Source organism: Zea mays, chromosome 4 (assembly GCF_902167145.1).
Source record: "Zea mays cultivar B73 chromosome 4, Zm-B73-REFERENCE-NAM-5.0, whole genome shotgun sequence".
Lineage (NCBI taxonomy): Eukaryota > Viridiplantae > Streptophyta > Magnoliopsida > Poales > Poaceae > Zea > Zea mays.
In genome coordinates, this window is record NC_050099.1 from 22,612,921 (window position 1) to 22,639,089 (window position 26,169).

The 26,169-nt window shown below is 44.3% G+C and overlaps 1 protein-coding gene across 1 annotated transcript; it reads right to left on the bottom strand.

Moving 5' to 3' along the window:
• Positions 1 to 24,155: 24,155 nt before the first annotated feature.
• LOC103652935 (glutathione S-transferase T3) lies at positions 24,156 to 25,688 on the bottom strand. Its single transcript, XM_008679924.3, has 2 exons — positions 25,004 to 25,688; positions 24,156 to 24,932 (listed from the first exon to the last, which is right to left on the bottom strand). The coding sequence occupies exons 1-2, from the start codon at positions 25,547 to 25,549 to the stop codon at positions 24,156 to 24,158; spliced, it is 1,323 nt and encodes a 440-aa protein (XP_008678146.3). The 5' UTR covers positions 25,550 to 25,688.
• Between the last annotated feature and the right edge of the window lie 481 nt (positions 25,689 to 26,169).

A 26,169-nucleotide genomic window follows, 5' to 3' on the forward strand; every position in this document is an offset into this window, starting at 1 on the left:
CCGGACAGTGTCCGGTGCACCAGGTTGCCTCGGGCGAAGTGGCCGCTCTCGGGAATTCGCCGACGGCGTACGGCTAAAATTCACCGGACTGTCCGGTGTGCACCGGACTGTCCGGTGAGCCAACGGTCGGCCGGGCCAACGGTCGGCCGCGCGATCTGCGCGGGACACGTGGCCGAGCCAACGGTCGGAAGGGGGCACCGGACTGTCCGGTGTGCACCGGACATGTCCGGTGCGCCAACGGCTCCCGCATCTGCAACGGTCGACTGCGCTGTTTAAGGAAGGAAATCGGGCACCGGACACTGTCCGGTGTGCACCGGACTGTCCGGTGCGCCCGACGACAGAAGGCAAAGATGGCCTTCCAGAATTGTTCTCAACGGCTCCTAGCTGCCTTGGGGCTATAAAAGGGACCCCTAGGCGCATGGAGGAGGACACCAAGCATTCCGACAACATTCCTAAGCACCAAGACATCGATCTCGCGCATTCGTTTCATTGTGATAGCATATAGAGCTCTTGTGGAGTTGTGAACTCTTTGAGTTGTGTTGCGAGCTCTTGTTGCGACTTGTGTGCGTGTTGTTGCTCTGATCTTTTGAAGTCTTGTGTGCGTTGCTCATTCCCCCTTGCTCTGTGTTTCTTTGTGAACTTCAATTGTAAGGGCGAGAGGCTCCAAGTTGTGGAGATTCCTCGCAAACGGGATTGAGAAAAAGCAAGCAAAACACCGTGGTATTCAAGTGGGTCTTTGGACCGCTTGAGAGGGGTTGATTGCAACCCTCGTCCGTTGGGACGCCACAACGTGGAGTAGGCAAGCGTTGGTCTTGGCCGAACCACGGGATAAACCACTGTGTCATCTCTGTGATTAATCTCTTGTGGTATTGTGTTTTGTTGAGACTCCTTTCTAGCCACTTGGCAATCATTGTGCTAACACTTAACAAGTTTTTGTGGCTATAAGTGTAAGTTTTCACAGGATCACCTATTCACCCCCCCCTCTAGGTGCTCTCACATTGGTCAGACTTTTGGGACGAATTTGAGTGAGATCTATTGCTCGATTGAGGGTAGTTGCTATAGCAGAATTGTAGCTGGTATGAAGGGCTACAAGTTTGCTATAGATGTATAGGCAAGTTGTTGCACAAAAATTCGTGCTTTAGGCACTGCAATCTGGCCTGTCGGTCACTCTGAATCAAGGCTTTGATGGTACAGTAACCAGATCAGATCGCCAGGTCAGTTAACTCACCGCCGGCGACCGTGCGCCCGGATTCGCACCCGCCGCGGTGATTCGTGCTCGGCGTGGTTGGATAACGCAGAGGGAGTAAGAAATATCACCCAGTGGATGAACTCTGGCCGCCGTGTCCGCTTAGCTCACGGCCGCTTCGGATCTACCCTCGCCGGAGTTAGACACCTCGCAGCCTTGTGCCATGTGCCTCGGCACTTTAACCACACCGTCGTGACTCATGTTAGCCCATCTGGTGATCATTGGTGAGCTTGCCACGGTAATTGCCACCAATCGCTTGCGCCAGTGCATCCCCTTCCCTCCGACCGCCACCACGCGAACTCAAATTCATTGGCCACCGCTCAAGGGACCTATAAATTGAGCACGCCATGAGCTCCGTAGGGTAATTACCCATCCATAGCACCAGCACTTGCCTCCAATCGTTCACCAGAGCCCATGAATTGCTCATTTCCCCCAAATCGGGTTTCCGCCACCGCGAAAAGGTCCTCGTCGTGGCTAGCTCGTTTCAGGTCCGATCTTGCCCTCTGCTCTCTTGTTTTAGCACCCTTACATGCCACTGATGCTCCTTGACCCATTCAATTAAACTAGACCACGCTAGATCATCGGGAACACCCGTGTTCATCCGTTGTTCGCACTGTCTCCGTGGGCAGGGCGATTTAGAGCTCGGATTGTGCAATTGATCGAGGGGAAACATTTGTTAGGTGTTGAATTAGGTCTCAGCCAAGTTGGAGCACTGGTCATTGAGTGTCGTGGCCGGTACAGGTTTGCCGAAGCTTGGTTCTTCGCCGCTCGCCATCGAGGACCTCGGGTCGTGAAGAATTAGAATATGGAGGGTTTCGGTGTAAATGTCAGTGAGACAAAACAATAGTGTCGCGGACTCTTTTGGGTTGTTTAAAAGGCTGGGGTATTCTATGCAAAGTCGGCACGCGGGCGCGCGTGCGCGGGCGCGTTCTGCCTAGGCTGGGCCGGCTCGGGCCAGATTCAGCCCAATTATGTTGACTCTTTTTCTTTTTCTGCCAGGTTTAGAGAATTCATAGAAAATTGAAGAAAATGCTAAAAATGCAAGACCAATTTTGCTAGGTTTCTAATTTTCTATAGTATTTAATAAAAATAGTAGCATGATTTTTAGTCCAAATAGGGAATTATGGAGTATTTAAAATAGCCAAAACTTATACTCCTGGAATTTTAGAAATTAGTTAATAACTCCAAAAATCACTAAATTTTTTAAATAAGCTTAAGATGATAATTAGAAGCCTTAGGTAAAGTTTGGTATGATTTGGACAATGTTTGGTGCCAAAAACCTAAAACCCTAATCTTCTAGTGATGCCTGCCCTATGAACTACACTACTAACTCCAAAAACCATAATTTCCTGGAGTCCCGTAAAGAAAAATTGTATTCAAGACCTTAGATAATATACTTTTATTATCTTTGCATTTTCATAAGCATTACATAAGCATTCATGGTTATATATGTGATATATATATAGAAAACGAAGAAGAAGTAGAAGTTGAAGAAGCAAGAGCTACACCACCACCACCTGAAGAACCACTGGCCGGGAACTGATTTTATTTTGACATCTGTGGAGCAGAGCCCGACTCCCCTATAACACAAGGCAAGCCCTGGTGCATTTGCCACCTCCTTGCTATTTTAAAAATCTTTCTCACTTGCTTGATGCATTAGGTGATATGAGTTGTGTGCTAAACAAGTTGTTGCATTTCCTTCCTTGAGAATTTGGTTACCTTTCCTTGATCCCCTGTTTTACAAAAAGGTTTTTCTTATGCTTAGCCTTGCTCTAGAAAAACCAAAATGTTTTTGTTTTTGACAAAAGATGATGCTTCAAGTGTGTGGGATGTTTTCAAAATAAAACTTGATGGTGGATCCATCATGGCCGTGATGGGTTCAACATCGGAAAAGATGTACCTCTGCCAGGTACCAAACTTTGGGTTGAAAATAATAAAGCTGAGACCGGGCGGGTGACTTGCACGAGAAGGGAGTCTCGGTGTAGTGTCTCTGTCTGAGTCGATTAAGGACCTTGTCGATGTAGGCTTGCTGATCGAGGACCTTTTAACTGGTCACATGTCTCATCATGGGTAAGCTTTGCCTCGGGCAGACTAATACCAGAATAAGATAACACGCAATGGGAGTGGAGAGATGGCGAGAGTAGCGTGTACCCTCCGTGGCAAGAGGCTGGACGGTGGTGTATATGTGCTCTCGGTTGGCGTGAACCTGATCTGGTCTTAAGAACCCCGGTGGCAAGTTGACATATGCAAAGGTTAAGTGCTACATATGTCGTGTGATTGAAGATCCTCAGCTGAGTATTAATCGATTCGGATCGCCGTTACTTCTCGGACATAAAGACTTGGTCACTGCCCTACACGTAGCATTCCAGTGAACAAGAAGGGTTGATAAGAAATTTGCTAGTATAGGTTAAGTGCTTGAACTAGGGTAGAAAGAACTCTAGAACTCAGGTAATGACTTAACTTGTTAATAAAAACTGGATTTTTAAGGATCCACTATTAGTAAGCACTTTTGCAAACAAGAGTCTTGATTATTGATTAAGCCTTACCTTGACTCCCTTACGCCAGCATATCCTTGAGAGTCTTTTATTTTGACGGGTAAGACTTGCGAAAGTACACTCCGTACTCAGTATTTTTGAACCCATGTTGTTGTAGGTGAGGAAGCAACAAATTTTTGTTGCTTTTGTTCCAAGGTGGTATCGAAGGAAGAAAACCAGGATTGAAACGTCGGGAGGAAGTGTCCTCCTTTAAAAACTTTTTACTGTTAATCGGGAGAGGTTTTTGCCTCCCAGGGTTGTAATAATATTACTCCATCACTCTTATATTTTACTGGCATGTAATAATACTACTCTTTCTATACTTTAATATAAAATAAGTTGTTGTAATTGCTTCCGCATACTCGTTCCTCCGATATGTTGTAATATCTGCGTGACGGGTGAAACGCTCTTGGGCAAGGTAAAGAATACAGATACCGAACTTGTCAAGTGATCAGGTGCACCTGCAGGGTTGTCTAAGGTCCGATGGACAAGGACAACTGTAGGTGGGCCTAATGACTTGGGAGGTTCTGTCACATGCTCGGCAAGGACTTGGTCGGTCGCTCGCCTCGCAGACTTGCTCGGCAGAGACTTGGTCGACCATTCCGCCTCAAAGCCTTGCTCGACGGGGACTTGATCGGTCGTTTTGCTCGCTAGCTTGCTTGGCGGAGACTTAGTCGGCCGCTCCGCATCACATGCTTGCTCGGTAGAGACTTGGTCAGTAAGGAGGTTATGAGCCTGTTTTGGGTACCGCGTCCCTGTATACCTGACAATTATAATCAGTTAGTTAGCTGATTATATTTTTTGCCAGGCTAAGACTTCCTTTGCTTTATGGGAAAAATAGAGAAAACGTGGGATTGGAAATTTTATAGGAATTAGAACTGTTTATGCCTTTGGCTCATCTTCCTTTGCTTGCTATTTTGGAGGAAAATGTTGAAACATTCTTGATAAAATTCTTTTCCTGTGGCCTATTCAGACAATAATTACTTGAAAATGTATACGTTTTCCATTTTTCTATTTTACAACTGTATTCTTGCAATTTTTACTCTCGTTTATCCAATCATCCTAACAGACTTTACTAGACGGTCGGTAAGCTTTTTCAAGACAATGAGGAAACGTACTTAAAACTCTCGGTCAGGATTCACGTAGAGGTTGGTAAGGGAAAGAGACTTTGGACGTTGAGAATGGTTGCATCAAAGGTTGGAGGAGTAGGTGAGGACTCTGAGGTTGCTCGCCTCCTGATGCAACCATGTCGTCATGTGAACATGCTCCACGGTATGTCACAGCAACGTGCTCCCTCCAGATGGTTGTTGTTGATCCAAGGTAGGAGAAGTGGGCCAAGAGTCGTTGTCACAACAACGTTCTTTTTTCTCTTTATTTATATCGTCGATGGCATCATGATAGTTCCTTGTTATTTCGGAAATCGTTCTTTTGCCAACCTATTACCCTCTCGCCTTATGATTTGAGGGCATGTACAACCATGTGTTGCGGGTTTTTAAGTACTAAATATACTTAAGAAACTTGTTCATACAGCCTAATGTATTTAAACCTTATATCTTATTCACTAGAATCCATTAAGATACGGCTCATTTATGTGGATTATATAACTAGAACTGTATCTAGCCTTAAAGAACCGTGCTAGATATGTTCCTTCGTCAAGATACGTCTCTTGTGTATTTTTGCACATAGCCCCTTAAATAGCCCTTAAGATACAAGTTATTTATGTGGGTTGTACATGCCCTGAGATGACTGAATCTTCGGTCAATGGTTTAAGAAAGCGAGGACGATGAATATTTTGTACTCTATTTTGATGTAATTTAGGTTGTTCCATCAACTATTTTATCTCATCTCCTATTTCAAACTTCAATCTGTAAATAGTGTAATCCATAGTGTTAATCCCCTATTCTACACGGTCTGCTTGTCTCCGTCTTATTTTTTAGATCACTTGCTCTGATCGACTATGCTACTATTATAAGGTTGGGTCCAATGCTGGTCATTATTGATAGGTGACACAACCTAACCGATGGTTGGTATCAATCATGCTATCCCTAACATCGATCGGTCGGTTGGGTCGGTACTAACCATGTTGGACCGTGGTTCGGTCGGTATCGGCCGATGATACTGACTGATCAGGTCAGACAAATCAGTCGATACATATGATGTCTTCTTGTCAGACAGTTTGGTCGATATCACTCTGAATCGGTTGGTACCGACCGCCTTTAACGATATGGTACATTTTGATTGGTCCACACGTGTGCCACGTCGGCTAGCCGTTTTGATTAAAGTTCAAAAAAGTACTAGAATCCAGTCTATAATTAAAGGACAATGTTTGGCTTATTCATCTCCTCACTCTCAAATTCTCTATCTTCCTTCATATTCTAGCCCTCCACTCTATATTTTAATATGGATCCCATTTAGAGTCCGAACTTTTAAACCACCACTAATTTGATCAATGACCAATCTCTAAAACTTTGTGACACCCCTATCGGTGTAGGGGAGGCCTTCTTCAATGGTATTTCTCTCGTACATTGTTGTCGGGAGGCCAATTTCCTCACTCCACAATCTATATTTCCATGTCCATATCCTCCTCCTCTATATCCCCATCAATCTTCCATGGATGCTCCTCCTCCATGTGATGACCCTACTATCGACACTCCTCCTTTCACTGACGCTCCTTCTCCACCGTTCACTTATCCATATCAATATGGATATTCATATGATGCTCCTTTATATGAATCGTATGGTGCTTCTCTTACATATAATGCTCCATATGGTGCTCCTCCTCTATTTTCTCCCCTATTTGGTGCTCCTCCTCCATATACTCTTCCCCCTTCATATGGTTCATATTTCCTTAGGTCCATGTGTGGCTAATGCACTTGGTGGGTCCCATTGATGTCAATGGAAACAATAGGTCGGCCTTCTGGGGCTAAATAGACAACACCTATAACTTTACCATAGAAGCTCCTCGTCCTTGTACCACCAAATATCTAAAGGATCGGTGGTTGACGAACATCTGGAAGATTACCCTCTTCAACGACATCTATAACCGCTTGTATGAGGTTAGACCGAGTGGGGCAGATGATGTTATGCTGCTTGAAGTAGCCAAAGCCCAAAGAGAGCTTTCGCAACAAGCTTGACAAAACTGAGTTCAAGCTAGAGCATATGTAGTGCACTCTTCACCATCAGCCCAAATGGTGCACGAGACACAGTGACGATGACTCGAGCAATGGGAGCAAAAGATCTCGTCTACTTAAACGACGATTATAACTCCACATAACATGAAAGTGTGGATACACCATACCCTATTGATCACGATAGTGCAAGAACTCAACGGAAGGGGTAGAGCCCAACAATAAGTTGTGGTGAGTCCCCATCTACATTGAACAGAATGCTAAAGAAGCTCTATAAGGCTACCGTGAGGATTATTTAAAATACGTTGTTCGAGAAATTCAACAAATTGTTGGATCGCTCCATCGCTGGTATGGACAAAAACAAGAAAAGGACCCACAAATTGGCTTTAGAAAAGTTGAGAAAAATAATAAATTAGAGGAGAAAGAAGCAAAGGAATAGAGTTAAGTATTGTATTAGTTGTTTCCATAAATTATGAATTACGTATTTTTTGTTTAAGTTTTGTTTTTTTATCTTTATAAATTATATTTTTAAATTATATAACTAGATGTATTTTTATTTAATAAAATGACGTGTTTCATGTCAACTAATAGTTTATAAAAGAAAAATGGATATGACCGTGAGGTGGTTATAGACTAAAATAAAAGCTAATGGTAACTAATAGCAGAATCTGATGTGGCACGACCCGTGACGATGAAACCAGCATAATGCTACTACTGCATGCTGCTGCTGAATGCGCATCAAAGTTCAAATATCCACATATAGATTCAAACAAATACAGAGGCACAAATGCGCCATCAAAGTTCAAATATCCACGTATATCTTTTCAGGCGGTTAGTAGTTTAGATCTGGACTCTTTTGACGGGCATGCCTCAAATACGCTATACTGAATCTTGTTTGGGATTCATTTCGCAACTCGCAAGGAATAAAGACAGGGAAACTTATTCTCTAAAAAACTGCAAATCTTGTTTCGGAATTATTAACTCACATGATAACCAGTTAAACCCAAAACGTTTAGCTCGTAAAGAAGGTTAGTCAATTCACTTTGTACTTAGCAATCTCCTTAGCATAGTTTATTTTAATTAAGTTTTGTCAGATATTGGTTCGATATCAATTAGTTCGCTTTGCTACAATATTGAATTGCATGTATTACCGCTGTTCAGAAGAATAGCATTTAGTTTTTATCCTATGACAAATTATTTTAATTTTAACTAAATTTATAGAAAAATATTATAAACATTTATGAAATCTATTATATACACTACTAAAATATGTTTCAAATTCATATAATAATACTTATATGGTAAAATAAATATAAATATTTTTTAGTAAACTTGATCAAAGTTAAGATAGTTTGGTATAAAATCAAATTAAAATATTAAGTTTCTAGGAGGTAGTTAACATCGAATAATTTAATCTAAAAGACAATGCAATAAAGATGGTAGCCAGTTCTCTTGTATTTCAACAAAACCTGATCATCTAAAATGTGACCCGAACCCGATTCGTTAACTCGAATTGTTTTATTTAAAAATTAGCGGGCAGCCTATTATGCATGTGTCCGGCAGAAAAATAGGCCTGACAGGTACCGTGGGTGCTAGTATATGCATGAAATTTCAACCCAAAATGAATCCAGGTTTATCTGTTCAATGGTACTGGTACCTTAAGGTCAGTGTCATATTTTAAAATATAAGACTTATCAATCTGTTAAAGCTGGACTAAACTTCTAGTTTTTTTTATTGTTAGGCACTAGCATGTGCATTTTCAAAGAAAACCCACTAGGACATAAACGGTGAGAACACGGGCTTTAAAATAGAAGAGAATAGCAAGTGACTAGGACTCGAGAGCAGGAAAAAAAATCTCTGAATACCAGATCACATTTATGGCCTGCAGATTTGTATCCGGTAGTGTCTAAGAGATTTTTTTTTCTTAGGGAGCACCGTCCACAAGTGCACACCAATAGTCAATTGGCAAGGTTTTGACTATTGGCAAGGTTTAGAAGGGTTTGGTAGCTTTAGGGGGTGTTTGATTGCTCCTGCTAAAGTTTAGCCCGGGTCACATCAATCGTTTGACTTTTAAATAGGAGTATGAAATATAGACCCAACCAACTGGACTAGATTCGTCTCGTCTTTTAATCTTCGGCTGACAAATTAGTTTTATAATCTGACTACATTTAATACCCGGAACGGAGGTTCAAACATTCGATGGGACAGGAGCTAAATTTTAGCGGGGTGTAACCAAACACCCCCTTAGTCACTCCGATAAACTTTAGGAGCTAAACTTTAGTTTCTGAAAATTTTGTTTGGAATACCTAATTTAGTCGTCCTATTTGGTAGTTTATGAACTAAAAGTGACTAGACTTTAGTCAGTAAATTATTGGTGTCATGGTGTGAACCAAAGAACCTCTTACCAAGCTTTCGCTGTAAGCTTCTTTTTTTTTCCCTTCATATTTGGTCAAAGGGTGAAGGATCGATCCATGGTATACTCCTACCAGAAAACAGTGTGATTTACGCCGACAGCGTGAAGAAACGTATCCTGATGCGTAAGCCCAAGTGGCCACCAACTGACTTATGTGCGGGGGAGGCCGAGCTGTCATGTTGGGCCGATTTCAGACCTACTAAAAGCTAGGAACTTTGAGCCTCGAATGAACTGAACTACAGTAATATAAATGGGAAAAAAGGGAGGAATATGATTATGATAACGTCGTCTAAATTAGGTACGCATGAATATGTTACTGCTAGTACAAAGGTAACTCGAGAAATTTGGAAAAACAAACGTGCTGCGATTGCGAAAAACGTCTAGGCGCACGTATGGCCGAAACTGGGCATGTATGTATGGTCGAAAAGATCGGGTCGGGTCCCCCCTTTCACCATCCCCCCGTCCCCGAGTAGGTAGGTGCCAGGGCGAGCCACTAGTCGCGACTCGCGCGGGCGGTAGGTGAAGCCAGATCCGCGCGGTACGCCGGTAGACCCTCCATTGCCGTGGGGCCCACGGGACACTGGCCTACCATACCACACCAGCGGGCAGCGGAAAGCCGCCCCCACCTACCGTGACGAGGACACAGACAGCCGCGCATGCATCTACAGATCTACTCGGCCCACCGCGGCCGTCGCCGTCGCCGTCGCGGTCGGCATCGAGACGTGCCGGATGCATCTGCTCCACGTGACAGCGGACTGACCACGCCCGCCCGTCGCCGTCCGGACGTGGCCGCTACCCGCCCGCTCCACCAACCGCTACTACTCCAGCCCAGACTGGGACTGGGCTGGGAGTGGGAGAAACTGCAACGGGGGCTGGCTTTCCGCGCGCGCGTTTGCGTTGCGTTGCGTCACGAGCGGGCGGGTGGTGGAGAGCAATAATGGTGGTCAGCAATTATGAGTTGGCAAGGTAGTGGAGGGCGTGTTGGAGTGGAGTGGAGTGGAGTGGAGCTACACCTGCTCTTCGGTGGCACTAGGAGAGTATAATAGGAGTATATGGTTCTGGACCAGAAAGCTTCGGCACCACCAAAATATCTGGTCCGGTTCCAACACGTGAATCATCACCCCGTCCTCAACTCATACCGTGTTTTGGCTGTTGGCGTTTGGCGGAGTAGTGCAGTTCGGCAGTTCGGGCAGAGGCCAGACCGCGCAGAGACAGCCGGCTATGGCTAAATGGATCGTGTCTAATAGATCTTGTTCGACTCACAGTCTATTTAGACCTTGTTCGTTTACGTCGGATTGCACCCGGAATCGTTCAAAGGCCCTGTTCGTTTGTATCGGATTGCACCCGGAATCGTTCCGTTTAAACAAAGTTTATATAAATTAGAGAAGAAATCCGGTTAGAAATCGTTCTGACCCACCAATCCGGTGGAAACGAACAAGCCCTAATCAAAGTTTATATAAATTAGAGAAGCAATCCGGCTAGGAATCGTTCCGACCCACCAATCCGGCACAAACGAACAAGGCCTTAGTAGTTTTGATGTCTGGTCTTGCACACATAGACGAGCGTGCGGTGAGTGCTCGATATGTTGTATCAAACTATGATAGATGCGATGACAAAGCTCGTCTCTGGATCTTCAATATGAGGAGACGAAGGACACAATATCGAAGTATATCGATACGGATCGTGAAGCCACCCACGACCAGTTGATACAACACTACTTTATGGCTCGTTTGGTAGAGCTCCGCTCTATGATTCTCTTGCTCCAAGATTTGATTCTTCAATGGAGTGATTCCAAATAATTCTCTAGTACAAGTGAATCTATTTGGCAAAAATTGTTTAGTAAAAATAGTGTGTGAAATGATTCTTTAGTGATTGGAGAGTGGGGAGCAGGTTGGGAGTGGCGGGAAGCAGGTTTTTTTGCTCCCACTCTCTAGTACAAATAGAGACTAGATTCACTCCGCTCCCACCAGGGAGCAATTCATTTTTTTACCGTTTGGCTACGTGGGAGTGATTCTCGCTGGGAGTGGAGCTGTGGGAGCTCTGCCAAACGCAACCTTAATGACCCGTGCTTTTGTCCTTTGCTCTACTTTTGTCAAATGTACCACATGCGAATAGGTCTCTTTCTTCAAACCCTATACAGGTTGGGTGAACATCCCCTAATTCACTCTTACAGTTGATGCACTCAACCACAATGGTTTCTAACCCCACCAAAAATACACTGCTGCAATGTGCATGCTAGCGTTTTGGACTCCATTGGTGAGTATATCAAAATGGAGAAAAACTCAGCCTTAGCTAGAGTGCCTCTGGCACTTCTATAGGGGTGTTATTTTGTGTTTTGGCGAGGAGTATAGTCGTCGTCCCACTTTTGATGATCTTAGGCAACTTTTAGATAAGGAAGTAAAGAGGGGATTTACTAATATGATAAGAAATATAGATTTCATGCATTAAACTGGAGGAACTATTTCATTAGATAGAGAGGATAATATAAAGGGGAAAATCAAATCTCGACAATCATGCTCGAGACGGTTGCCTCGCATGCTTTGTGTTTTTGGCATGTTTTTAGCAGGGTCGAACAACGAGTTAACATGCTCAATCAGCACTTCAACAGTCGTTATTCACTGACGTGCTTAAGGGAGAAAAGCTAAATGCGAACTTCACGGTAAATGGACATGAGTACCACCATATTGTGAGACCGACTCCAGCGCGCTCGCCTGGTGGGACCCGCTACAGAAATCGGGGCATTTCCGCACTCGCGGTGGGGGGACCTGTTGGAGTACGCCTAATATCCTAAGTAATAAAAAAGTTTTTTAAAAAACATATATAATCCATTGCAAAGTTGACCTTTATTTGGTTTTTAGTCCGTGGGTCGATCAAGTACCGCTGATGTGTAGTTTTCATCAAAATGCATTCGTTTGACCGTCTACACATTTCATTCGGAGAATGAATAGATTATCGGGTTTTTTTTCTATAGAGTCATTGGATTCACTTGATCTAGATCCCTGATGTTCCTTTTCTATGTTTGCAGCCGCCATCACACCCCTCTCTCGCCCCCCACCCGTTGACCTCTCCTCGAATTGGGCATGCAAAGTCGTGCTCGTGGCTGCTGTTTCCCTCACCATTGGCAGAGATCCAGTAGCTTGGCATATGCAGCAGATACCTGGCCTAGGCCCATTCAATATGACGCCGATCTAGACCGACACTTTTGAATCCGTTGAGGATGTTGTTTGCGCCTATGCCACAGCCATTCAATCCCTCTACGTGCCCTTCCCATGCACAACTTCCCCAGTGCCGCTACCCAGGGAGATGGTGTGTTCATGGACTTTGTTGCCTGATTCATTCTTGCTCGACTTGAATTGATTCAGGCACTTCCGTGGGTGCATGCTACTGTTGGATCTTTTATGGGCTTGGCCCATTTATTGAATAAACTCTATGGTGTGTAATGGTGGAGAATACCAATAGTACCACATTGGAAGTCCAAGGGTCTTTTGCCTTGACTTATATGGTGGGATTTATTCCACTTAACTTGAGAAGTCAAGAAATGGACAAGGGCGTGCCACACGTGCGCGCGCGCGCCGCCGCCGCCGGCCGGGCCGGGCGAGGCAGGCAGGCGAGCGCGCGGGCGTGGTGTGGTAATTTTTAGCACTCACTAATCGCTCCGGAGCCCTTGCCGTTCGAGACCTTGCACGAGGGATCGGCAATTAGGTTTTTGGGGAGCGTCTACGCGACTGCCCAAAGTCTTCTTCCTGCTGACATGACAAGTGAAGTTGGACAAGGATCTAGATCCTCGGAGCGCATGGCAGGGTATGATCAATTCATCTCCTTACTGTTTTTCATTCTGCAAATTATATATGTTCTTACCTGCTGTTTTATTTATAGCCATAAATTTATCCAATCTGTTTTGTCGTATTATATCATGACGTGTCTGATCCCTGATCATACTAGTAATATGATAAACCTGTTTGTCTTAATTTTACAGTCATGCTGTTTATGTTGCTATCTGTTTATTTTTTGTTGTTCCATAATAATACATGTTCCATGTTTATTTGCTTATTATATTTATATGATTCATATGTTTCGTGTTCTCTTGATCCATATCGTTATGGATATATTTGAGATAATGATTTCTATGATTAAACATATTTTATATGTCATCATCATAATGTTAATTTATGGAATTAAAGTAATACGGAAAATGCCTATATCTCTAACAATCCAAAAACCTAATGTTAGGCATTTTTCTGTCAGAGGTTTTGCTGCTGTGCTAAAGCCTGATCCTTTTGATGGTAAAAACTTCTTGATATGGAAAGCTAAAATGGAATTGTGGCTAACTGCAATGTCTTGTTTTCATGCCGCTGAGGGCAAGCCTGCCAACTTACCTCCTGAGGATGAGGCTAAGTTTAAGGCGGAAGACAACCTCTTTCGAGGTGCAGTAATTAGCGCACTGGATACTAAATTCCAGAAAAGCTATATCATCCTTCCCACGGGGAAAGAGCTGTGGGATGCTCTTGTTGGAAAGTTTGGAGTTACTGACGCTGGTAGCGAGCTGTATCTCATGGAGCAGCTGTATGACTACAAGATGGTTGAGAACCGATCTGTAGTGGAACAGGCTCATGAGTTTCAGGCACTAGCTAAGGAACTCGAACTCTTTCCTTGTCCTTTGCGCACTTGGGGTTGCTTGGCTAAAATGAACGTGCCAATCAACAAAAAGCGTAAACTTGGGCCTAAAACTGTTGACTGTATATTCCTTGGGTACTCTTTTCACAGCACTGGGTATAGGTTCTTAATTATAAAATCTGATGTGCCTGATATGTATGTTGATACTATCATGGAATCAAGGGACGCAACATTTTTTGAGAATGAGTTTCCCATGAAGAATACACCTAGTGATATAAGTCATGAGACTATAATTCCGCATGAGCACGAACTGTCGATTCCTATAGATCATGCTGAGGATTCCCACGTGCACATCCCTGAGGAGGATGACACTATAGTCACTCGAAAGAGCAAGAGACAGAGGGTTGCAAAATCCTTTGGTAATGACTTTATAGTGTACCTTGTGGAAGACACACCAACTACCATTAGTGAGGCATATTCCTCTCCTGATGCTGACTTATGGAAGGAAGCAGTAAGGAGTGAGATGGAATCTATTATGTCTAATGGAACTTGGGAGGTCGTTGACCGTCCTTATGGTTGTCAACCTATAGGTTGCAAATGGATCTTCAAGAAAAAGCTTAGGCCTGATGGTACAATTGAGAGGTACAAGGCAAGGCTTGTGGCCAAAGGATATACCCAAAAGGAGGGTGAAGATTTCTTTGATACCTACTCACCAGTGGCTCGATTGACTACAATTCGCACATTAATAGCCGTGGCAACCTCTTATGGTCTTATCATTCATCAGATGGATGTTAAGACAGCTTTCCTAAATGGAGAGTTGGATGAGGAGATCTATATGGATCAGCCGGAAGGGTTTATTGCGGATGGTCAAGAGAACAAGGTGTGCAGGTTGATAAAATCATTGTATGGCCTAAAACAAGCACCTAAGCAATGGCATGAAAAGTTTGATAATACTCTTACAGCAGCTGGCTTTGTTGTAAATGAATCTGACACGTGTGTATACTATCGGTATGGTGGGGGTGAGTCTGTTATGCTGTGCCTTTATGTTGATGACATTTTGATCTTTGGATCAAATCTCAATGTGATTGAGGAAGTTAAAAATCTTCTATCGAGCAATTTCGAGATGAAAGATTTGGGAGAGGCTGATGTCATTCTAAACATCAAGCTTGTTAGAGAAGCTGATGGTGGGGTAACTTTGTTACAATCCCATTATGTGGAAAAGGTATTGAGTCGCTTTGGTTTTAGTGACTGTGATCCTGCTCCAACACCTTATGACCCCAGTGTGCTATTAAGAAAGAATCGGAGAATAGCAAGGGATCAATTGACATACTCCCAGATCATTGGCTCGCTCATGTACCTTGCAAGTGCAACAAGGCCAGACATCTCTTATGCTGTGAGTAAGCTAAGTCGGTTTGTGTCGAAACCAGGAGATGATCACTGGCGTGCTCTTGAGAGAGTGTTGCGGTATTTGAAAGGTACTATGACATACGGTATTCATTATACCGGAAACCCAAAAGTGCTGGAAGGCTATTGTGATGCCAACTGGATTTCTGATGCTGATGAGCTTTATGCCACAAGCGGATATGTGTTTCTGTTTGGAGGTGGCGCTGTTTCCTGGAAGTCTTGCAAGCAGACTATCTTAACGAAGTCTACAATGGAAGCAGAACTCGCAGCATTAGACACTGCTGGGGCTGAGGCCGAGTGGCTTCGTGATTTCCTATTAGACTTACCGGTGGTTGAAAAACCGATACCGGCTATTTCCATGAACTGTGACAACCAAACGGTGATTACAAAGGTTAACAGTTCTAGGAATAACATGAAGTCTACAAGGCATGTTAAGAGGAGATTGAAATCTGTCAGAAAGTTGAAAAACTCCGGAGTTATTACTGTGGATTATGTCCACACATCGAATAATCTGGCAGATCAATTTACTAAGGGTCTGTCACGCAATGTGATAGAAAGTGCATCGAGGGAAATGGGTATGAGACCCATGTGAGATCTACTCTAGTGGTAACCTGCTCTATGTGATCGGAGATCCCGTGAAGTAGAGTGGAGAAACAAGCTAGGAGTAGATTGTGAGGAAAGATCCCTTCTTTAACTCATTTCTGATGCACATCTTTCCTATCTGTAAGGCAGGATGGTTTTTACCTTAATGTATTCCAAGAGTCTTATAAAGGTGAGATGTTGTCCTACAGAACATCTTCTAAGGAATACACCTATATGAGTCAGACTGCTAGTCACAGTCTATGGGATTTGGGTAATCCCTAAATACTCATGAAAGGCACTGAAGTGTGACTTATATGCTTCTAAACAGCGGGAATACCCTTCTGCAGCCTAGTATCAGCAAAGGATTTGAGTGAATCTTATTTCGCACAAAACTGTCAATTCAAGGCATAGTCCATTGTTCAGTTGTGAATAAGTGAAACTCTTATTCTAGATGGATGTTCAACTTAACAGTCTCCATCGAAACCCTGGTATATCAAAGGATTGTGATTCTGATACTTCATCATTACAAACCCTAGAGTTTGGTGGGGATTGTTGGATCTTTTATGGGCTTGGCCCATTTATTGAATAAACTCTATGGTGTGTAATGGTGGAGAATACCAATAGTACCACATTGGAAGTCCAAGGGTCTTTTGCCTTGACTTATATGGTGGGATTTATTCCACTTAACTTGAGAAGTCAAGAAATGGACAAGGGCGTGCCACACGCGCGCGCGCGCCGCCGCCGCCGCCGGCCGGGCCGGGCCGGGCGTGGCGTGGCGAGGCGAGGCAGGCAGGCAGGCAGGCAGGCAGGCAGGCAGGCAGGCGAGCGGGCGTGGTGTGGTTGTGTTAATTTTTAGCACTCACTAACCGCGTACGTCAGCCGAGTGACTCTGTCTCTTCGTCTGCCGAGTGACCCTGTCTCTTCGTCAGCCAGCCGAGTGACCCTTCTCCTTCAGCTGCCGACTTATGGCGTGACTCGGCGAGAGCTGGCCGACTCATGGCATAACTCGGCTAAAGCTGGCCGACTCTTGGCGTGACTCGGCGACCTTTCTCCTTCAGCTTCCCTCTGCGAGAGGTTAAATAGAGGAGCACCCCTGTCACTCGGTACACGCGAGAAAACACTTTCAGAACACAGTCCAGCAGCCGAGTGAGGGTATTTCCATCTCGTGACTCTGCGCGCACAGAGAAGCGAGAGGGCAGGTGCCTCCGGAGCCCTTGCCGTTCGAGACCTTGCACGAGGGATCGACAATTAGGTTTTTGGGGAGCGTCTACGCGACTGCCCAAAGTCTTCTTCCTGCTGACATGACAAGTGAAGTTGGACAAGGATCTAGATCCTCGGAGCGCATGGCAGGGTATGATCAATTCATCTCCTTACTGTTTTTCATTCTGCAAATTATATATGTTCTTACCTGCTGTTTTATTTATAGCCATAAATTTATCCAATCTGTTTTGTCGTATTATATCATGACGTGTCTGATCCCTGATCATACTAGTAATATGATAAACCTGTTTGTCTTAATTTTACAGTCATGCTGTTTATGTTGCTATCTGTTTATTTTTTGTTGTTCCATAATAATACATGTTCCATGTTTATTTGCTTATTATATTTATATGATTCATATGTTTCGTGTTCTCTTGATCCATATCGTTATGGATATATTTGAGATAATGATTTCTATGATTAAACATATTTTATATGTCATCATCATAATGTTAATTTATGGAATTAAAGTAATACGGAAAATGCCTATATCTCTAACAATCAAAAAACCTAATGTTAGGCATTTTTCTGTCAGAGGTTTTGCTGCTGTGCTAAAGCCTGATCCTTTTGATGGTAAAAACTTCTTGATATGGAAAGCTAAAATGGAATTGTGGCTAACTGCAATGTCTTGTTTTCATGCCGCTGAGGGCAAGCCTGCCAACTTACCTCCTGAGGATGAGGCTAAGTTTAAGGCGGAAGACAACCTCTTTCGAGGTGCAGTAATTAGCGCACTGGATACTAAATTCCAGAAAAGCTATATCATCCTTCCCACGGGGAAAGAGCTGTGGGATGCTCTTGTTGGAAAGTTTGGAGTTACTGACGCTGGTAGCGAGCTGTATCTCATGGAGCAGCTGTATGACTACAAGATGGTTGAGAACCGATCTGTAGTGGAACAGGCTCATGAGTTTCAGGCACTAGCTAAGGAACTCGAACTCTTTCCTTGTCCTTTGCCTGACAAGTTTGTGGCTGGCGGTATAATCGCCAAGTTACCACCTTCTTGGAAGGACTTTGCTACCTCTCTCAAACATAAGAGACAAGAGTTCAATGTGGAAGAGCTCATTGGTACTCTTGATGTTGAGGAAAGGGCTAGAACAAAGGACAGTGGGAAAGGTGTTGAGACCTCTACTGCTAATGTGGTGCAGAAGAGAAACTTCCGCAAGTTTAACAAGAAGAAAAACCAGAACAAACAAGAGAATGCAAATAAGCCTGTTCATACAGCACAATTTAAAAAGAAGAACAACAATAACAAGGGAAAGGGAGGATGCTTTGTCTGTGGCAGTGATCAACATTGGGCAAGAGAGTGCCCTGATCGCAAGTTCACTCAAGACAAGAAATCAGCTAATGTTGTAACCACTAAAACTGAAGAAGGAACATCTGGGTATGGTAATTCTTTACCATTTGTTCTTTCAGTCTGTAATTCACCTGAGTGGTGGATGGACAGTGGTGCAAACATTCATGTGTGTGCTGATGCCTCTATGTTCACTTCCTATCAGGTCGGGAGGTCTCGCGCCTTGTTGATGGGAAATGGGTCGCGTGCTCATGTTCTTGGTGTTGGTACGGTCATTCTGAAGTTTACTTCGGGAAAGACGGTGCCATTGAAGAGCGTGCAGCATGTGCCCTCTATCAAGAAGAATCTCGTTAGCGCTTCGATGCTATGTCGAGATGGATATAAAGTTGTTCTTGAGTCTAATAAATGTGTTGTGTCGAAACATGGTACTTTTGTTGGTAAAGGATATGATTGCGGAGGCTTGTTCCGCTTATCATTGCATGATGTGTGTAATAAACTGGTGAATTCTGTTCATTTTTCTGATGAGTCAGATTTATGGCATTCACGTTTTTGTCATGCAAGCTTTGGCTGTCTTATGCGGTTAGCAAATATAAATTTAATTCCTAAATTTAACTTGGTCAAAAAGTCTAAGTGCCATGTGTGTGTTGAATCAAAACAACCCCGCAAGCCACACAAGGCTGCTGAGGCGAGGAGTTTGGCACCTCTAGAACTTGTTCATTCTGATCTGTGCGAGATGAATGGAATTTTGACCAAAGGTGGTAAAAGATACTTTCTCACTTTTATAGATGACTCCACTAGATTTTGTTATGTGTATCTCTTAAAAACAAAAGATGAAGCGTTCAATTATTTTAAGGCCTATAAAGCTAAAGTTGAGAACCAACTTGAGAGGAAAATAAAACGGTTAAGGTCTGATCGAGGTGGAGAATATTTCTCTAATGTGTTCGATGAGTTCTGCGTGGAACATGGTATTATTCATGAGAGGACACCGCCATTCTCACCACAATCCAATGGGATTGCTGAAAGGAAAAACCGCACTCTAACAGATTTGGTGAATGCCATGTTGAGTACAGCGGGATTATCCAAGGCATGGTGGGGTGAGGCGATTTTGACGGCAAGTCATGTCCTGAATAGAGTTCCAACAAAGAACAAAGAGATCACTCCATTTGAGGAATGGGAAAAGAGAAGATTAAATCTCTCATATTTGCGCACTTGGGGTTGCTTGGCTAAAATGAACGTGCCAATCAACAAAAAGCGTAAACTTGGGCCTAAAACTGTTGACTGTATATTCCTTGGGTACTCTTTTCACAGCACTGGGTATAGGTTCTTAATTATAAAATCTGATGTGCCTGATATGTATGTTGATACTATCATGGAATCAAGGGACGCAACATTTTTTGAGAATGAGTTTCCCATGAAGAATACACCTAGTGATATAAGTCATGAGACTATAATTCCGCATGAGCACGAACTGTCGATTCCTATAGATCATGCTGAGGATTCCCACGTGCACATCCCTGAGGAGGATGACACTATAGTCACTCGAAAGAGCAAGAGACAGAGGGTTGCAAAATCCTTTGGTAATGACTTTATAGTGTACCTTGTGGAAGACACACCAACTACCATTAGTGAGGCATATTCCTCTCCTGATGCTGACTTATGGAAGGAAGCAGTAAGGAGTGAGATGGAATCTATTATGTCTAATGGAACTTGGGAGGTCGTTGACCGTCCTTATGGTTGTCAACCTATAGGTTGCAAATGGATCTTCAAGAAAAAGCTTAGGCCTGATGGTACAATTGAGAGGTACAAGGCAAGGCTTGTGGCCAAAGGATATACCCAAAAGGAGGGTGAAGATTTCTTTGATACCTACTCACCAGTGGCTCGATTGACTACAATTCGCACATTAATAGCCGTGGCAGCCTCTTATGGTCTTATCATTCATCAGATGGATGTTAAGATAGCTTTCCTAAATGGAGAGTTGGATGAGGAGATCTATATGGATCAGTCGGAAGGGTTTATTGCGGATGGTCAAGAGAACAAGGTGTGCAGGTTGATAAAATCATTGTATGGCCTAAAACAAGCACCTAAGCAATGGCATGAAAAGTTTGATAATACTCTTACAGCAGCTGGCTTTGTTGTAAATGAATCTGACACGTGTGTATACTATCGGTATGGTGGGGGTGAGTCTGTTATGCTGTGCCTTTATGTTGATGACATTTTGATCTTTGGATCAAATCTCAATGTGATTGAGGAAGTTAAAAATCTTCTATCGAGCAATTTCGAGATGAAAGATTTGGGAGAGGCTGATGTCATTCTAAACATCAAGCTTGTTAGAGAAGCTGATGGTGGGGTAACTTTGTTACAATCCCATTATGTGGAAAAGGTATTGAGTCGCTTTGGTTTTAGTGACTGTGATCCTGCTCCAACACCTTATGACCCCAGTGTGCTATTAAGAAAGAATCGGAGAATAGCAAGGGATCAATTGACATACTCCCAGATCATTGGCTCGCTCATGTACCTTGCAAGTGCAACAAGGCCAGACATCTCTTATGCTGTGAGTAAGCTAAGTCGGTTTGTGTCGAAACCAGGAGATGATCACTGGCGTGCTCTTGAGAGAGTGTTGCGGTATTTGAAAGGTACTATGGCATACGGTATTCATTATACCGGAAACCCAAAAGTGCTGGAAGGCTATTGTGATGCCAACTGGATTTCTGATGCTGATGAGCTTTATGCCACAAGCGGATATGTGTTTCTGTTTGGAGGTGGCGCTGTTTCCTGGAAGTCTTGCAAGCAGACTATCTTAACGAAGTCTACAATGGAAGCAGAACTCGCAGCATTAGACACTGCTGGGGCTGAGGCCGAGTGGCTTCGTGATTTCCTATTAGACTTACCGGTGGTTGAAAAACCGATACCGGCTATTTCCATGAACTGTGACAACCAAACGGTGATTACAAAGGTTAACAGTTCTAGGAATAACATGAAGTCTACAAGGCATGTTAAGAGGAGATTGAAATCTGTCAGAAAGTTGAAAAACTCCGGAGTTATTACTGTGGATTATGTCCACACATCGAATAATCTGGCAGATCAATTTACTAAGGGTCTGTCACGCAATGTGATAGAAAGTGCATCGAGGGAAATGGGTATGAGACCCATGTGAGATCTACTCTAGTGGTAACCTGCTCTATGTGATCGGAGATCCCGTGAAGTAGAGTGGAGAAACAAGCTAGGAGTAGATTGTGAGGAAAGATCCCTTCTTTAACTCATTTCTGATGCACATCTTTCCTATCTGTAAGGCAGGATGGTTTTTACCTTAATGTATTCCAAGAGTCTTATAAAGGTGAGATGTTGTCCTACAGAACATCTTCTAAGGAATACACCTATATGAGTCAGACTGCTAGTCACAGTCTATGGGATTTGGGTAATCCCTAAATACTCATGAAAGGCACTGAAGTGTGACTTATATGCTTCTAAACAGCGGGAATACCCTTCTGCAGCCTAGTATCAGCAAAGGATTTGAGTGAATCTTATTTCGCACAAAACTGTCAATTCAAGGCATAGTCCATTGTTCAGTTGTGAATAAGTGAAACTCTTATTCTAGATGGATGTTCAACTTAACAGTCTCCATCGAAACCCTGGTATATCAAAGGATTGTGATTCTGATACTTCATCATTACAAACCCTAGAGTTTGGTGGGGATTGTTGGATCTTTTATGGGCTTGGCCCATTTATTGAATAAACTCTATGGTGTGTAATGGTGGAGAATACCAATAGTACCACATTGGAAGTCCAAGGGTCTTTTGCCTTGACTTATATGGTGGGATTTATTCCACTTAACTTGAGAAGTCAAGAAATGGACAAGGGCGTGCCACACGCGCGCGCGCGCGCCGCCGCCGCCGCCGGCCGGGCTGGGCCGGGCGTGGCGTGGCGAGGCGAGGCAGGCAGGCAGGCAGGCAGGCGAGCGGGCGTGGTGTGGTTGTGTTAATTTTTAGCACTCACTAACCGCGTACGTCAGCCGAGTGACTCTGTCTCTTCGTCTGCCGAGTGACCCTGTCTCTTCGTCAGCCAGCCGAGTGACCCTTCTCCTTCAGCTGCCGACTTATGGCGTGACTCGGCGAGAGCTGGCCGACTCATGGCATAACTCGGCTAAAGCTGGCCGACTCTTGGCGTGACTCGGCGACCTTTCTCCTTCAGCTTCCCTCTGCGAGAGGTTAAATAGAGGAGCACCCCTGTCACTCGGTACACGCGAGAAAACACTTTCAGAACACAGTCCAGCAGCCGAGTGAGGGTATTTCCATCTCGTGACTCTGCGCGCACAGAGAAGCGAGAGGGCAGGTGCCTCCGGAGCCCTTGCCGTTCGAGACCTTGCACGAGGGATCGGCAATTAGGTTTTTGGGGAGCGTCTACGCGACTGCCCAAAGTCTTCTTCCTGCTGACATGACAAGTGAAGTTGGACAAGGATCTAGATCCTCGGAGCGCATGGCAGGGTATGATCAATTCATCTCCTTACTGTTTTTCATTCTGCAAATTATATATGTTCTTACCTGCTGTTTTATTTATAGCCATAAATTTATCCAATCTGTTTTGTCGTATTATATCATGACGTGTCTGATCCCTGATCATACTAGTAATATGATAAACCTGTTTGTCTTAATTTTACAGTCATGCTGTTTATGTTGCTATCTGTTTATTTTTTGTTGTTCCATAATAATACATGTTCCATGTTTATTTGCTTATTATATTTATATGATTCATATGTTTCGTGTTCTCTTGATCCATATCGTTATGGATATATTTGAGATAATGATTTCTATGATTAAACATATTTTATATGTCATCATCATAATGTTAATTTATGGAATTAAAGTAATACGGAAAATGCCTATATCTCTAACAGCTACCTGGCTCCCGTATTGGACAGCATGTGATGCAAGTGTGTTTAGTGGAGTGTGTAAAACAGGGGACATAGAATTGTTGATGATATTGTTTGTCACTATTTATACAAAGAACTTTAAAATAGAGGATAAAATAGGTATCCATCACCACCGGTGAGGTCCTTGTCTCCGGACTGCAGGCAAGGCCGAGTTGTGGCCGCTGAGTGCTGAATCTGCTGATGACCACCCTACCCCTTCGGGCCCAAAGTAAAAAAAAAAAAGAAGAAAAAAACGGCTTCGGGCGCCGAGCGTGGTAGTCATGTCCCAGTCCTCGCCACTGTCCGTCTGTCCTCAATCTCACTCTGGCAGTGGGCGGCTTCCGATGAGGTGCTGTTTGAAAGAATGAAGCAGTCACTGTGATTGATGCTCCAATTATGCAGTTAGATGGGATAACAAGAAAAGGAGTTTACTGGCAGAAGATGGCGAGGGGCACACAGTAACAATACCTAATTATCTGCCCGAGATATCTCCTACGCTGAACTGCGATCATGCCTCTTAGGCTGAGTCCAGTGCACAGCTTCTCTCTCGCCCCTGCCACGTCAGCTCTCGCCTCTGCTGCTCCAGTGCATAGGCTGCAGCAGGCTACAGCCTCAGGCTATAGCCACGTAGCTTTTTTATTTCAGAATTAAGTAATTCACGCGGATTTATTTCAACGCTCAGAAAACACACAACATAATATTTTTTATTGAATTAAAAATTAAAAAGTACATAATAATTAAAATAAAATGACATGATAATTAAAATAAAATTACATAACTCTAATCGGACTCCTCGATCTCATCCTCATCTTCCTCCTCTTCACGTTCCACTTCTGGTTCCTCTTCTTCGTCATATAGCAGACCAAGTTCTTTTTCGACCATCTTTACGGCCCTGCCATGGGTACGTCTTTCAGCCGGGTCCATATCTCTGGTTGATCGGCCCTTTAGAATGTTCCATTGCTTCAAAAGCTTGGCCTTCACTAATCCACCCCACAAGTTCTTCATTTTGAATGCTTCACTTGTTGATTCGCTGCTCGTGGCTTCCTTCCCTTTCCCCTTCGTCTTTGTCTTTCGCGCAGCCGCCTTTGCCCTATCACGCCCCACTGGTCGGGGCACTTCCTCCTCGGTGTCTTCAGTGCCTCCAGAACTATATTCACCAGAGACTCCGAGTCGGGTTCTCTTATTCGCAGTCGAATCAGATCGACTACCAAGACCATGCTTTGCTGACCACTTGGGCTCGTGGCGAACAACTTGCCACCAATGATGGCGCTTAAATGGATGCCCCATTTTACCCTCGAACCTCGCCATTGCTGCATCCATGACCATTGCATCGTCAGCTCCGCTCTGACGCAACCTTTCTTCTTGGAGGTAGAATCCATTGAACTTGGTCACCTCCCGGTTGTAGGTGACCCAATGATCTTTAAGTTGCTTGGCGGTTCGATGACGGATAGGGTCGGAGGTGGAGTTATATGTTGCCGCTATTTGGCCCCAGAAACTTGATCCGCTCTTATTGTTGCCGGAGATGGGATCATTAGAATGCATAAACCAAGCATTAACCTACAATAAAACCTATAATATAAGTAAACTAAAAAAATCAAGATTAAATAAATGAGAAACGATTCACTCACCAGCTTTTCCTCGTCTTCCTTCGTCCACTCTAGCCTCTTTGGACGCTTTTCCTTCGGCACGAGATTTTCCTCAGCTTGGTTTTCAGATCCAACAGATAAAGGTGCAACTGGAGGAGGTGCTCCATACGTAGGTGGAGCATATGGATGAGGTGCTCCATACGGAGGTGGAGCATATGGAGCATAAGGAGGTACTCCATACCGAGGTGGAGCATATGGAGGAGGGGCGTATGGAGGTATCTGGAAAGAAGCTTGACTTCCGTTCGCAGCAGGTGGGGGAGGGGCATACGGACGTACCGGGAATGAGGCTTGAATTCCGTCTTGGGAAGTTGGAGGTTGACCATATGAAGACGGTGGATATTGATACAAATGATAGGGATAAGGGTATGGTGGTGGACGCGCAGCCGGAAATAGTGCACGGGGGAGTGAGGCTGAAACATCGGAGCAACGATGTAGTGAAGAAGACTCATCTAACGGAAGGGTTTTAGGTGACCCATCGGACTGCAAGAGATCCGTGAAGGTGTTCAAATCTGGGGACCAACCCGACATTGTGTGAAGAAAGGGGAGTTTGGAAGAGAAAAATGAGATGGAATGGTGTGTGGAATGAGCTCCACCCGGGTAGGGGTATATATAGAGGGATTGGGGATGAAATTTGTGATTTTTTGCATTTTTTCGAATTTTTTGGACTCCAAACGGTCAAAAACGGCTAGTTGCAACGGCTAGCACACGTGGACCAATCAGATCGCGCCACGTCGCTCTCGCCCGCGCTCTCGCCCCGCGCTATCGCCCCGCGCGTGCCTTGCCTCCCTCGCCTCCCTCTCGCCCGCCTCTCGCCCGGGCGGGCGCTCCAGCGCGGGCGAGAGCGAGGCGATACCGCCCGCTCTCGCCGGGCGCGAGCGCCATCGCCCGGCGCCGGCCTCTCGCCCGCGCGTGGGCGGCAGCGGCCTCTTCTCACCCGCGCTGCCGCCCGCACTGCCACCAGCCTGAGCCACTATTAGGGCAGCTAGCTGCCGGCCAGGTATGCTCCAATCATGACACCCACCATGTTGAGGACAAGGAGCTTGCCACCATGTGGAAAAATTTGTTCAATGCCAATCTTTAACTTCACGTCTTCACCATCTATAAAATAGCGAGAATCTAGAAAATAACTCTCGCTAGTAAGGCATCTA

Coding starts and splice junctions, on each gene's coding strand:
- LOC103652935 (XM_008679924.3), bottom strand. CDS start 25,549: ATGTCGGGTTGGTCCCCAGATTTGAACACCTTCACGGATCTCTTGCAG. Junction 24,933..25,003: donor AGGAAGACGAGGAAAAGCTG/GTGAGTGAATCG, acceptor GTTTTATTGTAG/GTTAATGCTTGGTTTATGCA.